General features: G+C 38.2%; 2 protein-coding genes across 5 annotated transcripts; one reads left to right on the forward strand and one right to left on the reverse strand.

Annotated features, from left to right (window-relative positions):
* On the reverse strand, positions 1 to 18433 carry RNASEH1 (ribonuclease H1). Of its 4 annotated transcripts, none has more exons than XM_087916812.1 (9): positions 18295 to 18433; positions 14553 to 14625; positions 13312 to 13433; positions 10728 to 10913; positions 6514 to 6613; positions 5478 to 5532; positions 2928 to 3012; positions 458 to 582; positions 1 to 150 (listed from the first exon to the last, which is right to left on the reverse strand). In XM_087916812.1, exons 2-9 carry the CDS (start codon positions 14600 to 14602, stop codon positions 64 to 66), a joined length of 810 nt encoding a protein of 269 aa, XP_087772938.1. In that variant the 5' UTR covers positions 14603 to 14625; positions 18295 to 18433; the 3' UTR covers positions 1 to 63. The 4 variants fall into 4 exon arrangements, with proteins under 4 accessions (XP_087772938.1, XP_087772945.1, XP_087772930.1 ...); XM_087916819.1 differs by lacking the exon at positions 18295 to 18433 and adding an exon at positions 14813 to 14935 and having other exon boundaries at positions 14553 to 14695; XM_087916804.1 differs by lacking the exon at positions 18295 to 18433 and adding an exon at positions 14754 to 14901.
* On the forward strand, positions 18340 to 27293 carry RPS7 (ribosomal protein S7). The gene is made up of 7 exons (XM_026695251.2): positions 18340 to 18556; positions 20020 to 20101; positions 20465 to 20536; positions 21966 to 22109; positions 22410 to 22474; positions 25033 to 25183; positions 27173 to 27293. The coding sequence occupies exons 2-7, from the start codon at positions 20027 to 20029 to the stop codon at positions 27248 to 27250; spliced, it is 585 nt and encodes a 194-aa protein (XP_026551036.1). The 5' UTR covers positions 18340 to 18556; positions 20020 to 20026; the 3' UTR covers positions 27251 to 27293.
* Positions 27294 to 27956: the final 663 nt, after the last annotated feature.

Below are 27956 nucleotides of genomic sequence, written 5' to 3' on the forward strand. Positions count from 1 at the left end.
TGAACTTAAAACAAGTGCAATCTTTATTCTTATCGCTAAGTGGAGGATTTGCATTATAAAATGCTAAGATGATGATTTTCCAGCTCCTTCTTTTGCTAATCGATCAGCTGCTTCATTTCCAGGAAAGCCAGCATGACCAGGAACATGCATCTGTTGATAACAAGAGTCCAAATTAATTACTCCAGACATATAATAAGGTGTGTTCTACAACTACCTGCAATATTCACTTTCCTTCCTCTATGCCTTAATGGTGCAGCATTCATATCAGAGAGTCCAAAGGAATATATTGTATAGCTTGGTACAGTATATGAACCCAGTCGCTGATTTCAAATAAATCTCTTTCATTTGGGTTGACATATAACTCCTTTTACATGTTGCTATTGATCATAGCTACTTTAATCGGCAATCTGTGAATTTCTTTAAAACTTCAGTCAATTTTTAGAAAAACATCCCTTACCCACTGGATGTCCATCCCTTCTGAAAGCTTATCAAGCCTTTCAAAATCTTCTCTGTTTGTTACTTCTTTTCCTGCACTGGTTTTCCAACCGTTATTCTTCCAGTTTGGGATCCAATTTGTCACCCCTGTCAAAAAATGTGATTGCTACTATGAGACTGTAATTTGGATGCCTGCTCCAGAACTTATGGGACTATCTGCTGAAATTCTCCCCTGCCTCTCCATCTGAAACAATCCCATGTAACTGAGCTGATCCAAGAGGCTAACAATTTGATAAACCAAAGCTGTTTGGTGAATAGTCCCTATTATTGGCTCAAGATAATTTGTAATTGCAATATTGGCTCAGGCCAGTTTGTAATTGCAATTCAGACAAATAATATGCATTCTACTTGATTTGTGATCCTCTATCATTTAGTTTGAGGTCAATTGCTTTTGCGAGTCAGAACAGAATTGCTAATATCAAACCTGACATCTGGACACCTCGCTGCAGTTATTCAATCCCCGACTCCAAATAAAAGTTTATTCAGACAATTTCTTTATCAACTCATTGCTACCCTCTGCTTCCAAAAGCTGAAGCAATTTATTGATTTACTTAGTTACCATTAGCTATGTTTTCATCAATTTTCTGAGGCTCCAGTGATAATCTGATCTCCAACCTGAGCAATTCAGTATGTTACTGAATGTTGGACTGTAGAGTAGGACTGAATGAAGGCAAATTGAAAGATGATAAATCCTAAGAGGTAATAATGCCTGGCAAATCTCATGCCGTGATGGTGGTGATGGTGGGAAGTGGGGCGGAGGCAGAGAGAGAAAGGAGAAATAATAGCTGTAGCCTCCATCCATCCCAATTCTACTGTCAACAATGTGCATACCCTGACAAAGAGTATTTGCTACTGTTAATTAAATGAAAATACACATTTATAAATAGTGTTTAAATAGATTATACTTTAGGAAATGGCAAAAGAATACATACAGTTGAAGACAAAAGTAAAGAAAAGTGAAAACTCCTCAAGTCCAGCTTAAAATCTGATGGCCAGATGGAAAAGTCCATAAAAAGCTTTACGATAGAAATATAATTTTTACTTTTATTCACACAATAAACTTAAATTTAGGTGTAACTCCAGTCTGGAAACTATAAATCAATCTCCCTGTTCTGAACTCAAGGACTAATGTGAGCATTAATATTGCCAATCAAATTCTTGAATGATCTGAACTGTTGCAAAAAGGAATTTGGGCTGTCTAAAATTGTAAAATGGTAGTATACTCAATCAAAACCTCTCAATTTTACAATTTGAACTAAATACATCAGCAGCACAGCACCTGATTCCTCAATCGCAAACAGTACTTGAATTTGGTTTTGATTAATGGTCTTTAGCAATAATGTTTTTTACAATATTAAGATAATTCAGCAAAGGATTTTTTTCATTTTTATTAGTCACCTAAAAGAATGCTTTAAAACAATTGTCTGTCAAATTCATTATGCAAAATATAATAAAATGAAGGAGATGCTTGCTTATATGATATAGGCTTGTTCCATTTTAGTGTAATGTTCAGAAATCTGTCTTAGATGCAGCACTACATATCTTTAAAGATATGGCTATGTTTCTTATCTATATAAAAATGTGGTATTAACGTTACATGAAGAAATAAATAATGGGGAGTAGCCAAAAATGATTCTTTTATAATTGTTTTATGATATTGATAATACATATTTGTTTTCTGTTTATGAGCTACCTCTCTATCTACACCAGAGGTCTCCAAACTTGGCAACTTTAAGACTTGTAGACTTTTCCCACAGCTGGCTGGATAATTCTGGGAGTTGGAAGTCCACAAGTCGTAAAGTTGCCAAGCTTGGGGACCGCTGACCTACACAATGGAAAGGGTGATTAACTCTACTTTACATGGTCAAAATTCAATGCGACATTTACAGAATGTCATGTATTTGCTTACCAGCTATATTCAATTTCCTGGAAATACTTGCATTAACTATACATTCTGTTTCATCATATTTTACTAGTATCTGCCATCTCATTTTGCTGTTTTATTTTGTACAGGAAGAAGAGCTGCATGTTTAAATACATGTAAAGGAGGCCATGGAACATGCTCATTGGAACATGCTCAAGGGATTTCAGAGGTTTTATACATAGGCCACCAACTTTGTCCAAATATAAAAAGAAATGCAACAAGGGCTCTCTCAGTATGACATCACACAGAAAATTTCACCATAGCATATTACATTTCAGACCTCAGCTCCTTGGAGGAATATTATATATTCTTTCTTTTGTATTTATATTCATATGCTTTAAAAATAAATAAAAAGCAAAGGGAAAAATATTTTCAAACATTTTTAATTGCAGAAAAAAATAGTTCAATGGATGTTGACCATGTCTGGTACGACAAGAGAATGCATGCCTTCTCTAATCTGTTATCATTTTAGGTGGCTATTTCATTTCTCAGTGACTAAAACTCTTACCATTAATGGTGAATTTGCTGTCCGTATAAATTGCCAGTTTTGTGATATTTTGACGCTTTGCTTGTTCTATTGCCTTGCAAGCTGCCTGAAGAAAACATTTAGAGAACATACTTCAGGAGAAAAGAAGCTGAATAAATACTGATTTCAGTTTTAGGACCGTAACCCACAAAATTGCTGCGATTCAATTGCACTACAAGACACTTTATCTACTGAAATTTGCAAGTTCCCTCTGAAGGATGTAAACCATACTGATACAAGAGAAAGTTTGTAGCTCAGGGTTGAACTGAGGATGTAAGCCATGTTTGACTATTTACCATGACATTTACTGAGTTTTCTTATAAATATTTCATTGGCTCTTGCATCCTTAGGTGTAACTAGACATGAATTTTCTTGCTGGAGATGCATGAAATGAATGTTCATGTGACTATTACAATTCCTCTGAGTTCAGAAATTGTAGTTTTATTTCAATTCATCAGTGGACTAAATCATGCTCAAAGCATTAAAACTGATCCATTCCTGCGGTAAAATTCTCATCCCAGGGCCTACCTGAATAAAATCATTATTTGAACACCTGTGGAAAAAGGAAGGTAACATTTTAGATCTGAAGTGAAAAGGGGATCTAGAAGCACTTGTTTGCAACTCTTTTAAGCAGCTGTGAAAAGCCATGTATGCGATGCCAGGAAAAGATGCCACTGATTTAAAGTGTTGCAAACAAGTGCTCTCTATTTGTATATCGAGACTTTTTTTTCTTCCTTTGACCCTGAAGCACTGCACAATCATAATGAGGCAGAATCACCAAGGCCCTTCTAACCCCTAACTGTCTGAGAGAAGCCACTGAAAATGTCCTTTCTTATGTGCTTATCTACTATCTCTCTTACGTGGCAGGACAGAAGGATTTCCAGTACCCTTAAAGCCTGGAATGTGTTCTTTCAAACAGCCCAATCCCGTATTGTGTTTGATTTTATAGGAGAAAACCAACCCTTCTGAACTGTGCCTACAAAGATACCTTGTACTATTTGGCACTGAGCCCCAGACAATGACATTGTCTGGGCATGACATTCTCATCCAGATGAAATTGCTGGATACATCTCAAAGGCAGCTGCCCACTGGAAAATATTTCATTAATCCAATTAAATTACTTGTCCTCACGGACAGCTCTAATGTCTGCAAAGACAACTTCACTGGGCATACTAGTTGGGTATTCACACAAGCAAGCTAACACTATACTGAACTTTTAGTATGAAAAACAGTAGATGTAGACTAGAGCACAGCGTGATTTGAGAATATCCCTGAGCAGTAATATCAGGTGCAGAAATACTGAGAAGTTCACAGGAAAGGCCTTTCACAGGTTGATGTTAGCTTCTCATAGTTCTAACCGTGTCTGTTTGTTACCCATGATTCATGCTCAGTGGGATGGGTATAAAAGCTTTCCAAACCTATCCCAGGACATGCACATGCCAGAACACCGCATACATAACTACCGGTGCTTATCCCAGGGATCCTTGCCTGTTTACTCCTCTAAATGTTTGCCTTTCATAAAGCTTACCATGATCATACTTGCTTTCAGCTCCTCTTTCTTGGAAACCTCTCATGGATATTAAATATGGCGAGAGAAGATTTAAGCAATATTCTGAGACTACAAGCTGGAGCTTTTAGCATAATCAGTAAAAGACTGGATACATATCTCTTGTTCTGTCTTTAGACATGACTACAACATTTGAAGAACTGCCAGTCAGTGGAAAAATTTAAGATTGGGTATCTTCCATAAAAGCTGCATCATACTGCAAAACCCTATCAAATAATTTTATCCAGCAATAGTAGATACAAGTTTGAGAGCAAGATTAACACTCTGAATAAACATCCTACCCCAAACTTGGATCTTAACCAGATAGTTCAGAAATAAGCCCTAATTAATGGTCCTGAAAGTTAACCAGAAATCTAAACCTAAGAGGAACACATCCACTTTTGAGTTTTAGTTTTTGGCAGAAATTGCTGCCAAACCAGAGTAAATAGACCACAATTATCTGCACCATTCAAATCCCTTAGAGCCAAAATGGGACTATACACTTCTGATTGGCATAAAAGCAAAATATTGAGGTTTGGCAGGAAATGCTTCAATAACAAAGTGAGGATTCTCTGGGGGTTAAGTAGGAACTTGTGCCTTGTGACTTCCTGCCAGGCTGTTGATTTCATTGGAGGCCAGCCAGGAAGTCTCGAATAGTGATCATGTGACCAAAGGACACTGCAATGATTGGAAATGTAGGCTAGCTGCTAAGTGCCTAAATTTTGATCACATGACCAGAGACAATGTGACAATGGTTAATGCCATTGTACTCATTCAATACCATCGTGATTCTATAAACATTTACTGAATGGTCATTAAATGAAGACTGCCTATACAGTAGACACGAATAGTGAGGTTTTCCGTTTTATAGTAGGGCAGATCAATCCCTTGTAGATAAACAAATGTAAAGACCATATTCCTAGCAAAGTTAAATAATTTGAGTGGCCTTATTGCAAAAGTTTAACATTAATTCAGTTATTGCTTACATTTATTTCAGCCCTTTGATTTGTCTGCCGTCCGTGAAGTCTTTCACTAGTATTTCTGTGGAAAATTATTGAAAAGAGCATTAAGTCAAAGTGTGATTTTATACAACAACAGGTGCAGTAGAAACGATGTCCTAGACTAATATATATAAAATTACTTCAATACAGATAGTCCTCTCTTAACAATGGTAATTGGGGCTGGCAACTTCATTGTTAAGTGATGCAGTCATAGATTGAAAAATCATGTGTATGTGCCATCTTATAATGGCAGTTTCAGTGGCTATGGTTAAGTAAATTGTATGCAAACATTAAGTGAGATGTCACGTGACCATGGCCTACAACCTTCTGCAGGCTTCCCTATTTATTTTGTTTGTGGGAAGACTGGCAAAGGCAACCTTTCCTATCGGGACACTGCGACCCTCAGAAATGTGATCAAATTATCGTACAGGGTACTGTGATGGCTGCAACTTTGAGAATTGGCTGTACGTTCCCTAATTCACCACTGTTGTAACTTAAAACAGTCATGCACTTTAAAGTTAATAAGTAGTCATTAAACGAGAACTACCTGTACTCACTTCACTTACATACTAATAATCTGGGCATAAGCAAAATGGTTGTACACATGGCACGATCTGCAGCCAATCGTGCCCACTTCTTAAATGAACGCCAACTGCTAAGAGCAGGTATGCAGAGTTTCCATTGGTTTGAGGGATATGTTATACTTTGCATGACAAAGTTTGCATTTCAAAAGCAGGTGTGGCCAGGGTCTGCTTTGGACAGGGGTCACTTGATAAGAGCTTCTCTGCTCTGAAAACGGCACTGCCAATTTGACTCAAAGTTTCACAATGACCAGCCATGAATCAAATATTAAAAAGGTTGTCCAAACATCTTAGCCTCTCCATCTAAACATTACAGCCATTTCTCTGTTTTAGAGTTCATCATGCATGATATGTTTGTAAAGCTATAGTGGAGATGACATGATGCCTGCCAAAACCTCTCCTAGCAGATATAAAGAAAAGAAAAAAAAAAGCTTACTCACAGAGGATGACCAGGCCCCCAATATACACCTGTTCCAGCACGTGCCTCCTGGTGTCCATTACGTGAACAACATCCATCCGTGTAAACAACTATATAATCTCCTAGAAAGGCAGATTTGCATTAAAACATTACAAGACGATATCAAATTTCCTAAACAATTAAAATAGATTGTTTCTGGAAACCGCATTTAAATACAGATGATAAAATGATTTCAGAGTACGATGTATAATATTTAATCAGTTTTAACAAAACTCTGTAACTTTTGTATCATCTTAAGCATACTATACAATGGAAGCCAAAATTGAAAACTCTAGCTGATAAATTGCCCACACACACACACAAAAAAGAATTCTGGGGGAAGAGACTTATTGGAACTACCAGGGATATTTTTTTTGTATGTGGAGGAAGGTATCTCAGGCTGCAGTATCCTCACAACAGCAGGCAAGATCAAATACTTATCACCATCCTTAGAAAAGAGGGGAGGAAGTCTCATCAAGAGAACACAGATTCCCCCTGCCCCCCCTCTATCCATAGAATGAAAAGTATCTTCCTACTTCCATTTCAAACACTGGAAGATAGTAACTGCAGCTAGGACTAAGCAACATGGTTTCAATCGAGTAGGAACTGACACTCACCACATCTCATACTGTTGAAAAAAAACATCCTGCTGAGTATAACTTTAGCTAAAGTTTGCAATGCAAAAGGAAGAGAGAATGGATCCCGTAGCTAAATTCTCAGAGGACCATTGCTAGCAATGTCTGTGGAAAGGACTATGATTTTGCTGTAACAAGAGCAGGCTGAGATTCACAGCAAGCTCAAGAAGGTGGATTGATTCCAGGATGATTATAGTAAACACTCAGTACCTCAACAATAAACTTGAGATGAAACAATGGCAAAAATCATTTACAGAGTATGCCAATCTTGTTTTTCCTAGTCTCCTATACCAGATGAGAGGAAGTAAAGGAAGCCACAACTTCAACTGATGAAACAGAATTGCCTTCAGCCGTAGATGCCGGATTTATTTAAATTCCTATAGAATTAAGGGGAAAAAAAACAAATAGCCTGCTTCAAGATGATAGGGTCATTAGTCCCAGAATATATCAGACTGAAGCAATAAGAAATTTCTATCCTATTTTGTAGAATAGAAACTGAACAGCACTTTACAAAGTGCCTTACATAGAAGCCACAGGAAGATTTCAGGAGTGAAACCTATAAATGATAAGAGGTAGGAAAGTCAGTGAAAATCACTGATTCTTGGTAAGATCGTTTCTATAGCAAAAACATATTTGGCCATGGTCTGGAAAGCATGCTAAGGAACTAGGAGAGAAGAAGTGAGAGGATCAGACACAGAAAATAATGATTATTTGCCTAAATCCAGTAGAACAACTCCATGGTTAAGAGGATCAATCCCATCTTTAATGGAAGAGAAATCAGCAGCTCTTCATTCCAGAGGTCCATTCACTCTTATCCTCAGATCCTCACAAATTTGGTTGAGATGCCATGAAGAATGGCATCACACGGTATACATCTATCAATTCAGGCATTCCACAAACGTTAAGCTGAAACCGGAGCATTATAGAGGGAAAAGCGCCTAGGAAGATGATCATAGCTCCTGCAAAAGTAGCTTGACTGAAGGACAAAGCCCAGGCTGGTAATCCCAGCCTCTGGAATGCTTGCCTGACTCTAGGATGGAAACTGTCCCCCTCTGATCCCATAGACCAGTAGTCACCAACCAGTGGGCTGGGGACCACTGGTGGTCCGTGAAAATTTTTTGGTGGTCCTCAGAGAAATGTCCCCCCCCAAAGCAATTAATCCAGGCTCCGCAAGAACATAAGGCTGTGTCGCCCACATGGCCTGCCCACCCACTGGCCCCCACACCCTTCAACCAAGCACAAACCTTACCTTTACTAGAGCCAGGCGAGCTGGAACTGGAAGATAAGACCAACAGCGGGAGAGGGAAATCTGCCCCAGGGGGGCTTGCTGACATCGGTGGGAAAGTCGGTCCCATATTCCAGAGCTGTAGTAGTCACAGGACTGGCCCTTTGGTCATCCCAGAGCAGCTCCTCCAGTCTATGGTAGGTCAGTGCATCCGGGTGGAGGAGCAGCTGCTCTGGGATGACCAAAGGGCCAGTGCTGTGACTATTACAGCTCTGGAATATGGGACCGACTTTCCCACCAACATCAGGAAGCCGCCGTCAGTCAAAATTCATAATAGTGGTCCGCAGGATTTAAAACTATGAGTTTGGGTGGTCCCCGAGGTCCAAAAGGTTGGCGACCCCTACCTTAGACTGTATTATGCAAGAAGGAAAATGGAAGTTACAAATGTCTTCATCTGTAAATGGAACAGGCAGGCCTGGAATGAAATGGGACAACTCCTTGCCACCATCTTGTCACAGCCACCTCAAATTGCCATGGGAAATTTGCCCTGGGACAATTTGTTATTCTTCTCATAGCATCTCCCTTCGCGGGAGGCGATCATCAACCACAGCACATCTCTTGAATCTAGCATCGCGTGGGTGCAGCTGTCTGGTCAGGTTAGAGAGTGTCCACTACGCACAGCTGTCTCTTGGGGGGGGGGCGGGGGTGAGGTGCTGGAAAGTGAGGTGAGGAAGCCTTCAGAAGGCAAACCCACCTCCATAAAAATTGGGCAAAGTGGCAGTCATTCACAGCTGCCCCTGCTTGGCTCCTCTCCCCTGGAAACAGTCACAGTCCAGTGCAGCACACTGAAGGAGAGGTCTGCATGGATGAGACTGGCATGGATGCCACCCTCCTGCAGAGGCCCACGGGGAAAAAAATAGCCAAACGTGGCTCAGGCAAAGGGCCTCTCTGGCAGGCAGGATGTGTATTTCGCATGCAGGCAGCAACTGTAGATAGCTGTGCCAAGCAGACACACTCTGAACTGACTGATCGGCCACACCCATGGGAGGCCGGACCTGGATCTGAAGATGTGGCCCATTGCAACGCCATGGCTGACAGCTACCTTCTGCGAAGGGAGGTGCCAAAGCAGCGCGGCAAGTTTGTTGCAAAGCAAGTTTTTCCCAAGGTGCTGTCCCACTCTGAGATGGCACTGGCAAGATGGCAGACCTGAGATGTCATAGACCTGGCCTAGAAAACTAGATCAGGGGGTTCCTCTCCCCTATGGTTTGTGTCATGCCTGCTAAAGTAGAAGAAATGCATAATTCAGCTTTGGATAACTTCCCTCCACTACTGGAAAACAATATGTAAATTTGTAATTGGATGAAATTCCTTCCTCCCTTCCAGTGGTGGGATTCAAATTTTTTTTACTACAGTACCGGTTCTGTGGCATGGCTGGGAAAGGATGCTGTAAAATCTCCATTCCTTCCCTACTCCTGGGGGAAGGATATTGCAAAATCCCCATTATTCCCCACCCGATTAACCTGCTTTCCAGTTCCGTTCTCCTGTGCAAGGCAGCAAAAGAAGACCCAGCTGATCAACTGGGACTCGGGAGGCAGAGAATAGATCGGGGTGGGGCCAGAGGTAGTATTTGCCGGTTCTTCGAACTACTCGAAATTTCCGCTACTGGTTCTCCAGAACTGGTCAGAACCTGCTGCATACTACCTCTGCTCCCTTCGTCCAAACTTTTCATTTTGCTCCAATTCCATAGTCTGAATTGCCACAAGGGAGAGGCTGCATTCCAGAGCGCCAAAAGGCAGCAAAGTTTAGTTTGTTGGGGGAAAAAGGACCCCAAAAGTTCGGTCTATGGTGAGGAGCAATAAAGGAAACTGCTTAGAAATAATTCTACATATCTTCCTTGGTTCTTGGGGGCCTGACATCAATATTGCCAAACTAAAGCAACTACTTACATAATTAAAGGCATACCCTGAGAAGTCCAAACAAACTTTTTGAACTTCATTGCCTCTTGGCCCTCTGGAATGTAGCTCCTCCCTCCTGGGAGTCCAGACTACATTCCATCACACATTCCCAATAGTTAAGCAAATGTTGCCCCTTATTTGCTTGGTTGTTAGTTTGCGGGCATAATTTTTTTCCTATCTTCCCTAGTATTCATTTTAGATATAGAAATTGCAACGGTCAAACCCCAAACTATTATCTCTTATAGTTATTTGGCATAGATGCAAGACAATAGTGCCAAACTTCTATAAGAGTTAAGGATATACAGTTTTTCAAGAGAAAAAAAAAACAATACAAAACAGATTCAAAGGCACTATAAACAAGTTGCAGAAAGAGAGGAGTTACCCATATACACGAATTCATTCTTATTTGCTGGAGGAGTATAAGGAACATCTGTATATTTTACACGCTTATATGTATATTTCTTCTCTGAAACCTCTTCGTATGGTCTTTTGTATGATCTCATATAACTTGACTCAGATGTAGCCTTGTTAGAGCAACGTCTAGGACTGTCCTGCTTTTCACCAAAGCCTTAGAGAAAAAAGAATATTATACAAATATTATATTGAAAATGTAACGTTCATATTGAAGAACATCACTGGAGTTCATATAAACATTTTAATCAGTTTAACTCGTACATCCAAAGATCTTGTCACATGAGACTTTCCTTGTTTAATATTTGTGCAAGTCTCATCAAATTTTAAAAAACTCTCTTTTTAAAAGGGTGAAAAATAACTCCCATATACAGTATTAAGAGATAATCCTTTCTCTTTATCAATTTATTAATCCAAAGGTAACACAGATAATATTCATATCTAATAGAAAAAAATATGCAGGATTTTGCCTAACCTGTAACTAAAAGATAGGATTTGACTACCAAAAATGATTTGAACACTAACATCAGAAAGCAGCATTGCAGATACTGCAAGCAACTTCACTTAATTTACTTTTTAACACTGAATTGATATTATTGCAATTGTCTGGTAAAAAGAGAACACATTTTATTCATTGTACCCAAGACTGTATTTTTGGGGTATTTTAGATCAGCTAAACAGAACATGCTGTACAAATGGCTGGAAATTCTAATCATTATGAAAGCTAAAATGCATTGACGCCTTTAAAGATTATTTATGTGAAACTATTTTTGCTGCTCATAGAGCCTAGACTCCCCTTGGTTTTTGGAGGAGCTTTGAGAGATGAAATGGTGGTAGAGATGTTAAGATTGCTATTGCTGGAAGCCAAAGAGTGAACCTGACCAAGGAAGAGAAAGCAGCTTTGTGAAGGATTTACGTCATGGTAATCTACTCTTCTGCATCAATAGGTTACCAGCCAGTATCTTACCAATTCAATTACTGCTGTGTATGAAGGGACTAAAGATATCTGCAAGGCCACTGTAAGGATTTTTCTATGCATCTGCTGGAAAAAGTAATTTGGAATCACTCTGAGATGAATGGCAGCTGTGCAGATCCCAGAGAGGTGTTTATGACATTGTCTAGCCCTATTATCTGGGAAGAATTTGAACCTGTCTGTTCTGAAAGAGTAGACATATCCTTGAGATTCTGTGAGCACTTGTGTTTTTGACCTATGCCTCCTGGTTGGACAAGCTTCCCCCACCAAAAATGGCACATGGTTGGGTCCATACAACAGTGATTCATGTGAGAGGAACTGGTTATACCAACTATGAAGGAGATAGTGGCCCAGGCTTTCCTTAAGAAACTATTGCTCAATTTGACAGAATCCAGCACCCATCTGTTTTCATCCAACTTTCTTAGGGAGGGCTGTAGATAGGTGGTTGCATATCTTTCTTGTTATGGTTATTTCTCAGCTTCTTTTACATTGTTCAGATTTTGCATATTACTAACAAACATAATATAAACTTCATTACAAAAGGTCCAGATTTTAGAGTAGTGAGATATTTGTTAAATTCTTATTGCCTATCTTCTGTGTCGGAGATAGAAGAACCTTCTCTACTAAATAAAAAATCTAAAAATATAGATTTGTCAGATTTTTCTGCCTGATTGTTTTATCAAAAAGTGCAGTGTTTGGTGAGCCTACTGTCAGCCCTATGAGGTAACCAGTTTAGGAAACAGGGACCATATAAACTGCTTGAGCTTTTATTGGTATATGGTGCAATAACAGAAACGTTACAGCCTGACAAATATTCTTCTTATGCCAAACACAATAAACATGGATCAATTTTTCCCTCCTTCCCTTCCCTCTGACTGGGTTAAGCTGAACCCTATACAACAATCGTTACATTTCTTCAACACCATTGCCATACTTCTCAATTTCTATCTTCTCCTGAAGAAGAAAATTATCACTATAGCATTACATTGGTCAGACCACTTTAGCTATTAAAAAGCAAGCATGATTGGAAAACCCTTATTTCAGCTATAACTTTTTAATTTTTGCTATGAAGTTTTATCCATTAATTCTATTTTAAAAAGCAAGGTAACTTTAAGACACATTGATGATTACAATAATAATTTTGATTTAAAATAACCAGACTGCCTACATCAAGAAGTAAATACAGCTGAAATTATTTTCTGGAGATATAACCAGTTCATTGGATTTGTAAATGTCTAGGAGATTCACAGTCATCCATGTCATGGTTGTCCCAAAGGTGCAGTTTTTCAAGAGGCAATTGGACTTTCTGGGATTTCTTTGAAGACATTTCAGTTCTCATCCAAGAATCTTCTTCAGAGCTGAAGAAGCTCCTTGGATGAGAAGCAAAATGTCTTCAAAGAAAAACCAGAAAGTCCAATTGTCTCTTGAAAAAAGCACCTTTGGGACGATTAGAGTTGTGAATTTCATTTGAATATACAGCTCATTCTACTTACTTTTCACTAGATCTAGCATACTATATTTAATTATCAGAAAGCTATTTCTATATTTCTGCTATTCAAATTTAGAAAGTTGCACAGTATACCTGTTGAAGAAATTGATGAATTTGTTGATTCTTCATTTATAAAAGCCCAAGCGTCTTTCTCTGTTCCAAACTTCTTGTAGCTAGCATACTGATATTTATCAACTTGTTCTTTACATTCATTCCTGTCAAAATACAGTCAGCATATTGTTTATATTACAATACTATGAATTTACTAAATGGAAAATCTTAGCTTCTTTTGACGTTTTTTTTAGTTTTTAAAATTGACTTTAAGATTTTTTAAAAAACTGTGTGAAATGAAGATAGAATTGGAGAAATTTCTTCTGTAGATTCACTTAATCTATTTTACATTTCAAGTTACTTTGTATACTAGAAAGTAACATGTCATTCAGTTGAAAAAAGGAATATGATAGAGAGAAGGGAAACCCTAGAAGACAATATCTTACTTTTGAAGTTCACTGCTTATCAGCCCAAGTCCCTTCTGCCCTTCCACAATACAAATCTATGAGAGTTATTACATTTTTACACTGCCCATCTCACCTAAGTGACTTAGGTCTTGCAATCTCTCTACACATATGGTGTATTCATGAATTCAACTTGGCTATTTCTCATTTATAGGATGAGATTTTCACAGTCCCAAAACATATACACAAACACACACACAATTTATTTCATAATCCTGAATGAAGGCAAATATACATGTCCTAGAATACAGCTACTCTTGACTTTTACACTACCTTATATTACCTGAGACTTCTCAGGAAACAACTGAATGAAAAACTGCTGGTGACCTCTACCGCTGCACCACAGAGAGGATCTTAACATACTGCACCTCTGTATGGTTTGCCAATTGCACAGTGGCAGATAGGAAAGCACTCCAGAGGGTTAATGTCATTGCCCAGAAGATCATGGGTTGACCTCTCCCCTCTTTGGAAGGGCTTTATAGCTCCCGCTGAAGTTAAGAAAGTTCAAAGCATTCTCAAAGATCCATCTCATCCTGGGCACCCTTTTTTTGAACTATTACCATCTGGCAGACGGTACAGAATAATAAAAACGAAGACAAATAGGCTGAAAAACATGTCGAGAGTTTAAGGAGCTTTTAAGAGAAGGCCCAGAATCAAGGCGGTCTCCTCTAATCCCTCGACGGGCTGAACTCGTACTTCTCAGATTATCCAATTAACAGGGCTGTTGAAAGAAGGTGGGGGGGGGGAGGGGAGTAAAGGCTTCCAGCCTAAGGATTCTGGCTTTAAAGGGATGAGAAAGAAAGATGGGCAGGTACTCACCAGGTGGCGTACACTCCAATTCTCCTACCTCTCCGCACCGCGTAAAACATGCCACCGCCGATGCCGAGGGCTCCTGGATTGGTGGGCAAAAATGGATGAACGAGCAGAGCTAGGACCCGGCGCCACATAGCAACTAGCCCTGCCTCCTCCTGCTCCCTCCCATCTGCGCCGCCGCAACCGCCGCCTCCCGCCCGGGCTCACTCTCGAGAGCCGACAGAAACCCAGAGTCCACGCTTCTGGGATGACGAGGTAACCGAGACCCCTTCGAAGCAACTGCGGGACCGAGAAACGGAGACACAAACGGGCGACGCAGCACTTCCGGTTTTCAAGCCGATCTCACGTGACCGCAAACAGGGCATCGGCTGAGTTCGCCGTCTCACCCGGAAGGCGCTACGAAAGAAGCCTTCGAGTGGAAACCGGAAACACGCGCTCTCCCATCTCTATGACCTCGCCAAAGAAAGACAACGTCAAGACCGAAAGTGCTTTGTGCACATGCGCCAACCGCGTTTAATTCCAGTTTCTGCCTTGGAAACCAGAAAGGGTCAAGCGAGCTTTCCTTTGACGCATGCGCGAATTTTTCGCGTTTGTTTTGGAGGCGGGAAAATGACTCGGATGTTCGTTGTTCGGGCATTTGATTTGATAACCATTAAAACATTGGTAACCATTTGATTACCATTTGATCCCCATTAAATTCAGGCCGCTCACTTTTGAGCTGCAATAGGAATAGTTGACCAAGACCGGTGGGGTTTTTTTTTTTTTTACATAATCGATTTAAATTGAAATTACAAGAATTAAGTGAATTCAATTTTAAGAAGCAGGATTTATTTACAAGGCTTAGGCTGCACTATTCGGTTTCGTTCTTAAGTACCCTTGAGTAGTATCTGACTGAGCAACTTGGTATCTTCTATAATTTGTGACAGAAATGTAAACCATCTGTTACAAATTGACGAGCAAATTAAAACTACCTACCATACTTTTTTTTTCCAAAAAACCCCAAGTAAAGATAATAACCTCCTGTGAAGCTATGTACAATTTGTTGTGCAGTCTTTCACATGGAAAAGTTTTAATGAGAAATTCCTTTCTAAAATGAATACATACATATAAAATTTACTGAGAAAGGGAAATGCAAGACAGCCAACAATTATGTAGGACTCCAAGTAAAGTGTTCTGGAATACTGGATAGTCTTATTTGGTGCTATTTGCAACTCTTTCACATAATCCCTATTGTTTCCTAGGCAAGTTGAGTTATTTGGTCCTTCCTGTCCATAGTTCTTAGCAAATTGATGGAAAAGAATTATTAAACTTAGAAACCAACTTTTGAACTAGATTACTTCAATTTAAACTCGGTATCTCAGAAAGCTGACAAGCAATCTAATATTTCCATGCAAGAGCAGCTTATAGTAATATTGGATTTGTTGTATTCCATTTATGTAGTTGTCCATCTCATCCAAATAAAACATTTAAAGCAATATAATTAAAAAAGCACAGAACACATAATCAAAATAAGTTGAGGCACCATTCAAAAAATAAGGTCAGAATAAACCTCAGCTGTTCAGAGCTTGGTTCTTGCAGACATTTCATTTCCAGTGCTTTGTCACTGGGAAGTGGGGTTTATTGGATGTTTATATATACAAAACAGCTTGTCCTATCAGATGTTACTAACTGGTAATAAAATGCCTGCAAGAAGAAAACCAAGCTCAGATAACACCCAAAAGCCCAGCAGTTTAATTCTATTAGCATAATCTTCATTGTTGTGAAATTTGGTTTTCCTACTCATTCGACTTATGTGTTTGTTCTCAACTAAACAAATTTGAAAGTACTTAGAAAAAAGCCATTTATAAAACTGTATTTTTTTAATTTCAAAAAAGGCTGGGTATTTTCCCCCCTCAGTAGTGTTAGAATACAATGCAAAGCCAAGTAAGCTCTCTTAGCAGTTGATGGACTGATTTGAATATACCTGTAGGGATTAAGGCTCCTAGAAACTGGGGAGATAGTTTGAGTTCTGACTGAGGAATGAAGCTAAATGGGTGACTTTAGCCCAGTCACGTTTTTCCCAATCTTAGGAAGAAAGCAAAACGAAACCACTTCTTAAAATCTTGCCAATAAAACATCAGGCACTAAGCCACATCGTTGCCAGGCTCAAAGGGAAAGGAAAGGCTTTTCTCACATTCTGTTTAAGCCTTCCAGTTCCAAACAAATGCTCCGATTTTCCCCGTGCATCGATTTTTCTTTTTGTCCTGCCTAATAGCAAACATAAATGAATATCTTAAGTTTGCATGCTATGTTGTGACTTTGAAGAGGCTAATTTATTTGTTTTAGAAAATTTATATTGCACATGGCAGCTTACACGGATATAAAAACCATACAAAAATTATAATAATGAAATAATAATCCCCATCCCACCCCGGGACAACACACTTTCATACAAACTATTTAATGGGCTCCATCCCATTTTCTAATAAAGGCACAGCTGCCATATATTTGAAAAGGGCGTGCATAAGCGCATCAACGTGCCTACCGTCCCTGTCCTAGTGGTTTTTATTTTTCTTATATGTACCCATGTATTCATAACTATGTTCATACTTATACCTATTATCTTGTAAGCAATTGACAAATAAAATAAAAGTATTTGTGTATATGACAACCAGCCTTAAAACCGATCCTCGCCCCCCTCCTTAAAAAAATTGGGAGTCAAAATGGGTCAAAATTGGGAGTGTCCTATCAAATTCTGTACCTGTCAATAGTGGTGTCCCCCAAGGCAGTGTTCTAGGACCAACTCTCTTCATACTCTACATAAATGACCTGTGATCATATTAAGAGCAACTGCGTTCTCTTCGCTGATGATGTAAAGCTATTCAACACCACAGACAATACTGCTACCCTTCAATAAGACCTCGACTATGTATCAGAATGGTCAAACAAATGGCAACTTTGAATCTCAACAAATAAATGCTCTGTCTTACATATTGGCAAAAAAAATCAAAAAATCAAATACAAGCTGAATAATCAAGACCTTGTTGATGATCCAAGCTCTGTAAAGGACCTTGGAATACTCATCTCTAATGATCTAAGTGCTGTAACTACATAGCCAAAAAGGCATTAAGAGTTAACCTAATCCTACGTAGCTTTTTCTCTGGTAATATCAAACTACTAACTAGAGCATGCAAAACATTTGCTAGACCAATGCTCAAATACAGCTCATCAGTCTGGAACCCACATTACATATCTGATATTAATACAGTTGAGAAAGTCCAGAAATATTTCACAAGAAGAGTTCTCCACTCCTCTACTGGTTGCAGAATACCCTATGCCACCAGACTTGAAATTGTAGAGCTAGAAAACCTTGAATTACGCCATCTTTGGTCCGATCTAAGTATAGTATATAAAATCATACATTGCAATGTCCTACCTGCAAATGAATAATTCAGCTTCAACCATAACAATACAAGAGCACACAATAGATACAAACTCAAGGTAAACCGCACCAAACTTGATTGCAGGAAATACAATTTCAGCAACAGAGTGGTCAATGTCTGGAATACTCTACCTGACTCTGTGGTTTTTTTCCCCAAACACCAAAAACTGTAACCTTAGATTGTCGACTATTGACCTCACCCCTTTCCTAAGAGGTCTGTAGGGGGTGTGCATAAGCGCAACAACGTGCCTACCGTCCCTGTCCGATTCTTTTATTTTTCTTATATGTACCCATTTCATGTATTCATAACTATGTATATACTTATACCTATTATCCTGTAAGCAATTGACAAATCAAAATAAATAAAAAAGCGATCACAGCCGGGACCTTTCCCGGGAAAGCTCGCAGAGCTTCTGCCCGGAGTTTACTCCCGCTAGCAAACTTCACGAAGGCGGAAACCTTCTGCGTTTCCAGACTTCCCATTGACCCTTTCGGAGAGTAAGAGGGCGGAGTCAAGCATTCCCGCACCGGGGGGATGAGCGGTGTTCTCGCGAGAGCTCTTCCTTTTTCTAGGCCGGCGCCGAAAGTGGTGGGTATGAGCGACTTGGGCCTGGCGGGAGGCGATGGGGTGTTTTTTTTTCCTTGGAGGGTCTAGCGATATGGTGCCCAGTTGGTGGAAATCTGCTTTTCTAGGCCGAGCGTCCCGGGATGCATCCGATTCGCCCTTCCTTAGTTGCCGATGGCTGCTGGCGGCAGGAAAGGAGCTTGGTCGTCTTGGGTGGAGGGAACGCTTTAGGGGGAAAAAAAAACACCCGGGCAGAAGGGAAGAAGCAGCATAAAATACCCGATTTTGCCTTTTAATGGTACTTCGGGCTCAGTAGATCTCATATCTGCCAGGGCTTCCGGGTTCGTGCGTTTGTTAACACTAGTGAGCTTGTTAATTCAGCCTTCGTGGGGATCCCAGCAGCGTTAGCCAGGCGGAGGCAACATTGCCTTCTGCAGTGTAGTTTTCTGCAAAATGAGCTGTTCCCCCCCCACCCCGTTCTTTCCCAGAGACTCAATGGGTCCTCTTGCTCTCTTGGATGGCACATGGTGGATGAACTTACTAAGCTTCGGCATGTGTGTTCTGGTGAGATGCTGATGCAAATCAGCCAACGTTGCTTAAAGGCCCTTGAATTTAACACGAGGTTAATTGCCATTTTTCCCAGCTTGCATTTCCCATATACTGAATAACACAACCAGATCACTGTTTGAAGTTAAGATTTTTTTTTCTACGTGGCAAATTCTGTTCCATTCTTTAGAAAGATTCTGTAGCATTTATTTGTATTATTTAGAATCTGTCTAGAGTTTCTCGGTCGTGGTTGTCCCAAAGAGGCTTTTTCTAACTGGACTTTGTTTTTTTCTTGAAGACCTTTTGCTTCTCATCCAAGAAGCTGCTTCAGTTCTGAACTGAAGAAGCTTCTTGGATGAGAAGTAAAATATCTTCAGGAAAAAAAACCCACATGCCTTTTTAAAAAGCCTCTTTGGGATCACCTAGAGTCATAATCATTTTATTTTGGTTCATCTTGACCAGGGTACCAATTTGATTTTTAGAGGGTATTTGGAAAAGATGTTATTGAGTACCTCCTTGGTGTGGAATATTTCGCAGTAACTGTTCTGAGATGGTACTATTTATCCAGCTCGGTGATATAAATGTGTGTGTAAAGGGCTGTGTGTAAATAAGGGCATCATGCACTTTGCAACTTGTATTGGCCATGTACCATATCCTTATGAGGTAAGTTACTCTTGTAAGCTTTTACTATATGGAAACTGCACTTCAGAAATTATTCTCAAGCAGATGGTTGAACTTAGATTTTCTTTTACTAGATCCTTAATAAATGCATCACTGCTTTGTATAGTATTTCTATACATTCATTTATGTTGCTGATTTCAATCTGTAGGTTTAGTTAAAAAATTAATCCCACACAGCCAACATTGCTTTTCCTTAACTTTTGAGAAGGACATTTTTTTATTCTATACTAAGGGTTTGTTTTGTTTTGTTTTTGATTGTAGAAAGGCCATGTTCAGTTCGAGCGCAAAGATTGTGAAGCCCAATGGCGAAAAGCCAGATGAATTTGAATCTGGCATCTCCCAGGTATGTGCCCTTTTTGTTGAACACTTTAAGCTGAAGGAAATAAGAGCAGTTTTAAAACGTGACTAATGAGCTGGTTAGAATTAAGGATTTGTAAATTAATTTATGATTTGTGTAGCCGAAATGAACATGCAGTTGTAAAATTTAGTAAGATTCTGTGGTTGAAATATCTTTAATAGAAATGGAAGTCGCCTTATGTATTTCAATGTATTTAAGAGGAGCCTGGACTAATAGCTTCCAGACATTTCAGCTGAATGTGTAGTTTATCTAAGTATTTTAATCAAAATGTTATATAATTATTTGTGAAAAGTAAAGCATCCAAAGCAGAAAGACAAGTTATAAATCTAATAATAATCTTCTCTTAAGGCTCTCTTGGAGTTGGAGATGAATTCTGACTTAAAGGCTCAGCTGAGAGAACTGAATATTACAGCAGCAAAGGTAATATGTAAGATTCGGTTGGGATTATATATTTTGTATGCATGGACCCCAAAGGTCCCAGACAATTGAGTAGGATGGAGGAGAACAATAATCTAGTATATCCAGATATAATGCCTAGTGTTTGATTTTATAGTTTCTCCATCCATGCCATTGATTTACTTTTATCATTGAAACCTAGAAATTGCTGTAGCCTTGAATAAACTCCAATCCAGGTAGTCCTCAACATGAGACCACAATTGAGGCCAAAATTTATGTTGCTAAGTGAGAAATTTGTTAAGTGAGTTTTACTCCATTTTATGATATTTCTTGCCACATTTGTTAAGTGAATCCCTGCAGTTGAATTAATAACACGATTGTTAAGTGAATCTGGCTTCCCTATTGACTTTTCTTGTCAGAAAGTTGTAAAAGGTGATGAATGATCCCAGGACACTGCAACAGCCATAAATGTGAGTCAATTGTCAAGCATCCAAATGTAAATTGTGACCATGGAGATGCTGCAAAGATCACGTGTGAAAGATGGTCATAACTCACTTTTTTCAGTGCCACTGTAACTTTGGACAGTCAGTAAATGAACTGTTGTAAGTCAAGGACTACCTGTATAGGAGTTCTGTGAAATAATTCTCATATGAGTTAGAGTATGGAGTTTTGTTGATACAGAAAGTTATTTCTTCAAAATAAAAAGCTGCTTAAGAGAAGTCTTCTGTATGTTCCTAAAACTTCTTGGGTGTATGACAGCAGTCACAAAATTATAGAAGGTATTTATAATACTTTGACCTGCAATCAGTATAATTGGTTACATGCCTACATTTAAAAAAAATCTTGTGTGGAAATCAGATATGTTAGCTGAATCAGCTTATTTTCTTACTATGTAATTTTTACATCAACAACTTGAAGACTTGCACATTTAAGGTGCACGTGTCAATTTAGATGCTTTCAAAAACCTAAAACTAGTTATTTTGTACTATGGTAGGTATTGATACAATCCTAGGTAGCAGTAGATGTTTCTTTTCTAGGGTGCAAAAAATAAATCTGCGAACTCCATGTGTCGTCAGGAAGGGCATTGAGCCAGTAATCACTCAGCTCCATCCAGTTGACCCAACTCTACTCCGAATTAAGGGATTACAGGTTAAAGGAGTTAACTAGGTATTGATAAATGCAATTTCCTTGCTACAAAACCAAGATGTAAAATGATTGTTTTCATTATGTTGGATTTGAAAAGTGATGCATTCAAAAGTTCTGTCTAGATCTTTCCATAGGAATTTCTCAGAATTTAGTGTGCAAGAAGAGATGGGACTGCCAGATTACATTTCTGCCCATAGAAACTCTAAAAATTAAGATTGGATCTTTTGTGTTTATGGAAGTAAAATTGCTAGTTTTGTACTTTTAAAATGTAAACCATGTTCATCCTCAGTTCTGTTTTTTTGCTTAGGAGATTGAAGTGGGTGGTGGTAGAAAAGCAATCATCATTTTTGTACCAGTTCCTCAGCTGAAATCTTTTCAGAAGATTCAGGTGCGGCTAGTTCGTGAGCTGGAGAAAAAATTCAGTGGAAAACACGTGGTTTTCATTGCCCAGGTGGGTGTTTATCATAAATATTTAAAACTTTGGAGTTTACAAACTGAAAATGAGTGTTATGATGATGATCAGTTCACTTATGAAATGTGTAATCTACAGTATATGATTACTCAGTGCTGGTTCTTCCAATTTATTTGTGCCTTGTATTGTACTGAAAGCCTGTTTTAGGCTCCCCAAAGCTAATTTGCTGTAAAAGTTGCCTGTCTTACACTGTATAAGAAACACCATTTAATTTCATTGGATGAGGTGCAATGACAATAAAGTAAACTAAACTAATATGCTGTTATCTTATTTTAATAGAGGAGAATTTTACCCAAGCCAACAAGAAAAAGCCGCACAAAAAACAAGCAGAAGCGTCCCAGGAGGTAATGTTTTGAAAAGAAATAAAAATATTTTGATACAACCATGTTCAAATCTTTCCATGCAATTTATAAGTTAATGTGATTTAATGCTTGGAAGTTTGAGACATTTAATGGCAAGTGTATGAGTTTATTTGGTTATTTGGTCTCAGTATGAATGGTCTATAATAGATTATAGCACATGGTTTGCATGCAGGAAAGTGTTAGGTCTAATGTATAATAATTTGCATAAAGATCCTAAATAATGATAAAGGTATCTGCCTAAGCCAATAGAAATCTGTTGTCAAGATTTGGAATGAAGAGTAATGGATTACAGGTAGTTGTCAACTTCCTAGCAGTCACGTGATCGCATCTTAGCTACAACCATTTGTTTCATCCAGTGGTCATGTGACTGATTTATTTGCGGGGGAGGCTTGGCCAGAAACTGACATTTACAGTTTCCAGCAAAAAAAAAAAGCCCATTACGGACAATGGGCTTGCTTAATGATGGTGGCATTTGCCTAGTGACTGTTGTAAAAAAGTCATAACATTAGGTTAGTCACGATGCCTCGACTTAAACGGTCATGAGATAGAATAGAAATCGGAGGCGCCATTATAGTTGTAAGTTGAAGACTACCGGTAGATGAATATGTCTACCTGAGCATAAAATTATCTTGAAAATTATCCATTTTTATTGTCTATCGAAGGAATGGAAACTGCTATCAGAAATTGCTGTTATATTTAGTTGAATATCCCTCTAGAGCAGGGGTATCAAACTCACGCCTGCAGACTGGATGTGTCACATGCTCCCCCCTCCCCGGTTTAGCGTAAGGGGGGGAAGTCCCAATGTGTCAGTGACACTGCCGTGACAACGTGAGTTTGACACCCCTGCTCTAGAGCAAATTGGTATGGAATAAACAGGAATGAACAAAAGCAGTTTGTTGTGTACTTAGTTTTTTAAGTTATACCTTAGACTGGGTTGGCAAACAACATTTGGCAATCTCCCAGAATAGTTTTTAAACAATGTCTGAAACGGTCTGAAAACATAGTAGGTCTTAGTTGAGAAACATTAAAATCTTGCAGAATTTATTTGATCATGTTAAAAAGCAAAGCTGTACTTAGAATTATTAGATGCAACATTCTTTTCTTGCACTCTGTGCCAGTGTTTCTCAACCATAGCAACTTTAAAAGATGTTTAGACTTCAAGTCACAGAATTCCATAGCCTGTATGATTTTTACATAATTAGGAGTAAAGTTGAAATGGAGAAAATATTGTGCCTCTCTGACACTGTAGATGAGCTTCCGGAATCAACTATTCTCAATCTGGTTGGGGACAATATGAATAGTAATCAAGTAAATTCTGCAATTTTGTTGAATACTGACCAGAATCACTTTTGAAAAGGCCAGCTTACATAAATTAGATGGACAGACAGTCCTGGAAATCACAAGACAGATAAAATTCAATTCCTTGGGTGTTCTGAGAAATTGTTATTTTGGCTTTTGCCTTTTATATTGTTAACACAGTATGGATGTTACAGAAAGTTGCAAAGTTTCCAAGTACAGTATATTGTATTGAAAAGGCTGACTTGAACATTATGTCTAATCAAACGGGGATGTATCATTTTGCTCTTAGAGCCTTCTCTTTAGTAGCAGTGCAAATGTGTATTTTGCATCTGGTTCTTTCCAATAATAATCTTGTCTGAACTAAGGTTAATGGCTTGTTGCATTGTTTATAAGCCAAGTTTATTAGTAAGATACTTAGCCTTGAGCCTAAGCTCAGTTTTAGCAACATAATTACTTTAGGGTTTTTTAGTCACTCGGGATGGAAATAGCCCTATTTAATCCAAGAGACTTCATGCATTTTAAGCTAATATTTTGCAGGGTTCTAGTTTATTACTCTATGTAAATTTAGCCATTTGGATTCTGATCCTGGAGACTCCGTTGCTAATTTCATTGCATTTTTTTGAACGCACATACCAAGCAAGGCTAGCTGAGAGAAAAATATAATTGCCTTCTGTGCTTTGCTTAGTACAGTCTACTTTGTTACAGTGCTAAATGGGCAACAATAGCCAATCGTTTCACTAAAATGTAGTTGCTACTTAAAAATTTAAGTTTAATCTTATTGTTTAGTTAATACAGTGTTGTTTTGGAAGCAGAATGTCTGGTTTAAAATACTCCCCATAAGTAAACAGTTTTAATTTAAAACTGAATGATTCCTTAGCACAGGGGTTCCCCAACCCCTGGGCTGTGAACCACGACCAGGCCATGGCCTGTTTCAAACTGGGCCCTGCAAACGATGGGTAAGTGTGTGAGAAACTCCACTTGCGCAAGTGATATGGACCCTTATGCCTTCTGCTTCTGTGGGTAGAGCTACATGCTTGAGCGCAAGTGAAGCTTCTCACACAAGGGACCTCTATTCATGCGCAAAGCTCCATCTGTGTGCCCATGAGCCCGCCACTCATGCCACACACACGCCCATGCCCGGCCAGGCCACCAAGGTGGAAAGGTTGGGCCCCATTGCCTTAGTGGAAGTTGTATAAAATTTGATGGCACTGTAGCAAATATTTTGATTCTCTTCTGTTTAGCCGTACACTTACTGCAGTGCACGATGCCATTCTTGAAGACTTGGTTTTCCCCAGTGAAATTGTGGGCAAGAGAATCCGTGTAAAACTAGATGGCAGCCGGCTTATAAAGGTCCATTTAGACAAAGCGCAACAGAACAATGTTGAACACAAGGTAAGAAAAAGTTGGAGGAGTTTGCTTTTACTCAAGTAAACTCTAGATAAATGCAGAAAGTAGACTGCAGTAGATCATTTGATGAAGCTGATACATTTGAAAATTAGATAAATGATCAAAGGACAGAGAGTAATGTAAACTTGGTCCAACTTTCTTGGAATTACTGAAATATGGTACCTGCAAGGTTTGCAAATGTTGGTTTTGGGTTTTTTTTTTTCCTCTTGGTCAAAAAGAGGGACACAAAGTATTATTTAGGCTAGATAAGGAGTAGAGAAACATGGCCTGTGTTACCGGGATATGCGGAATCTGATTGTATGGGAACAGATCCTTCTGAAAAATTCTAAAATGTTTTAATTTTCTGTCAAACTTCTTCCAAACTTCCATTAGCTTAGACTTGAAACAGGCCTACCAGTAGCCTTCAGTAGCCACACCAGTTGTGACTGAAATTTCCGTTGAGTTAGACCAGATTTTACGAAATTGTTATGATGATTAACCAAATTCAATAATTAAGCAAATGCTTAATGCTTTTAGTTTACGCGATTTACTTATTGAAACACCACCAGCATAACAAAATCTGGAAGAGAAAAAAAATCTAGAGTTTTTCAGAACTATCCCTGGATTAGGGGGAAAAAAAAAAACTTAGATATACAGTAAAACCACAGTTTATTGTATCTCATTTTAATGGACTTCATGTCAGGCAGATTGCAACTAATATTGGTGAGTTAGGCCAAAACCAAACTAAATATGGACAGTTATCCATGAACATCTAATAATATATTTTTTTAATAATAGTTTTTGCATTTCTTGTATCTCCCCCCCCCCCCAAAAAAAAAAAAAATCCATATGAACTGCTAGACACAGTTCTCTTGAGCAGGAGATAAAGAGTTTTTATCTATTCCTTGTTTTAGTAGTAACCGGATTCAGGCTGTTTCCTTTTGAGAATTTTCATACTGAAATTTAGATTGACATAATTTCTGTAATGATCATCTAAATGGCTTAATTTATGTTTAATTTATGTTACTTGTGTAATGACCCTATATAAATTAATGTCAGTTCTTATTCATGGATTTCATATTTGTGAATTTGCTTACTTGCAAAATTTATCTGTAGTTGCAAAATGTAATACTTGATGCCACACTTCTAGCTGAAGTTTCAATATTTGCTAATTCGTTGTTCACAGTGACTTTTTAGAATTGACTACCACAAATAATAAACATCCTCTATACATAATCTGTCCTATTTGTTTAGTGGGGTCTCTATTTTAATTGCTATTCATAGTACACATTCCCCCAGTTAGGTCATAGAAATTCTACAACAGTTACGCATAGGATGAAATTTGAATTGATGCGGGGTGGGCGGGGGAGTTCTGCTTCGTCCTGTCTTCAAATCCTGACTTTGTGTATCAGATTGTTGTTAATATTCTGAGATACAATAAATGAAATATTTTTGGTTATCAGCTTGAATTGTCAAACTCTCAATGGCTTCTTTATTTGAAAATATTAATATTAAATATAATATAAAATACTAGAGACAACTTCAAGCTTGATTCTTAGTGAATACCTGGACACATTTTATTTTCTTGACAAATTACAGAAGTACCTTGCTATTTCTGTTTTGTATTTATTAGCTACCATACTTTATTTCATGGTGTAGCTGACATCTCGGAGGCTTTTTGGTGGTTTATCATTTTAAGTACCAGCCAGGTTCAACTATGTGATTTCTATAGTCAATATTGATTCTGTGCTGCCACCTCCCATAGCTTACGCCTTGTGCCAAAAGTGTTGCTCCTATAAATGTTCAGTGATGTATAAATTAATCTTAGGGCGTGGTCATAATTTTTTTAAAAAGTGTATATGGTAATACCATATATATATATATTTAATTTCAGACTTGACATATCCTTTCCAGTAGTTTTCTTTCTTTAATGTAAAGTATCACTAATATTGTATGCTTCCCATTTTTGCTGATGTTTCATTATTCTGTTTGCAGGTTGAAACTTTTTCTGGTGTATACAAGAAGCTGACGGGCAAAGATGTTGTGTTTGAGTTTCCAGAATTTCAGCTGTAAAATGCAAAAACTATATATGAATTAATAAAATTAATTCTTCATATTTTTAATGTCATGCTTTTTTTAAAAAAAACGTATGAAACTGGAATTTCTATACATTTGATTGTTGATTAAAAGATGACATCGGTAAGAAATTTATAGCTGGTCAAAGTACATAACTGAAAGTCATGATTAGAATTACTTCTATTGTGCCATCATTATATTGTGGCACCTATTGAATAATAAAATTTTGGGTTTGAATTTTTTCCTATTGAGTGACGAGGTAGCCAGAGAACTGATACTTACCATAAAATATCAAAAACCTATCTTTTAATTTTAAGTATCCCAAAAGTAGAGGTAAGATGGCTAAATTATACTGAAACTTAAAGCACACATCTGAATATTGAAAATTAATGTTCCAGGATTTTGTAATGAAAGGACCAGAAAGTTTAACAAATTCATGTCTTGGTTTGCCACCAATAAATGTCACCTAAACATATTTCTAAATTACTTGGCCTATGCCAAGTGTTTTTAATGTCCTGCATTAGAAGAATACTAAAGCAACTTGGAGTAAAGCAACCTGATACATTTAATGCTTCAATGATCTTTTGGGGTTATAGGTACATTTTCACAGATTAATCATGTGAACATTCTTAAAATTTGAAAGTGATTGACAAAAAGCAAGTTTTTGAATTAATTTTCCTGAAAAGTGTAAAACTTCAATGCT

Source organism: Pseudonaja textilis, chromosome 1 (genome assembly GCF_049901715.1).
Source record: "Pseudonaja textilis isolate UNSWEBS1 chromosome 1, rPseTex1.2, whole genome shotgun sequence".
Lineage (NCBI taxonomy): Eukaryota > Metazoa > Chordata > Lepidosauria > Squamata > Elapidae > Pseudonaja > Pseudonaja textilis.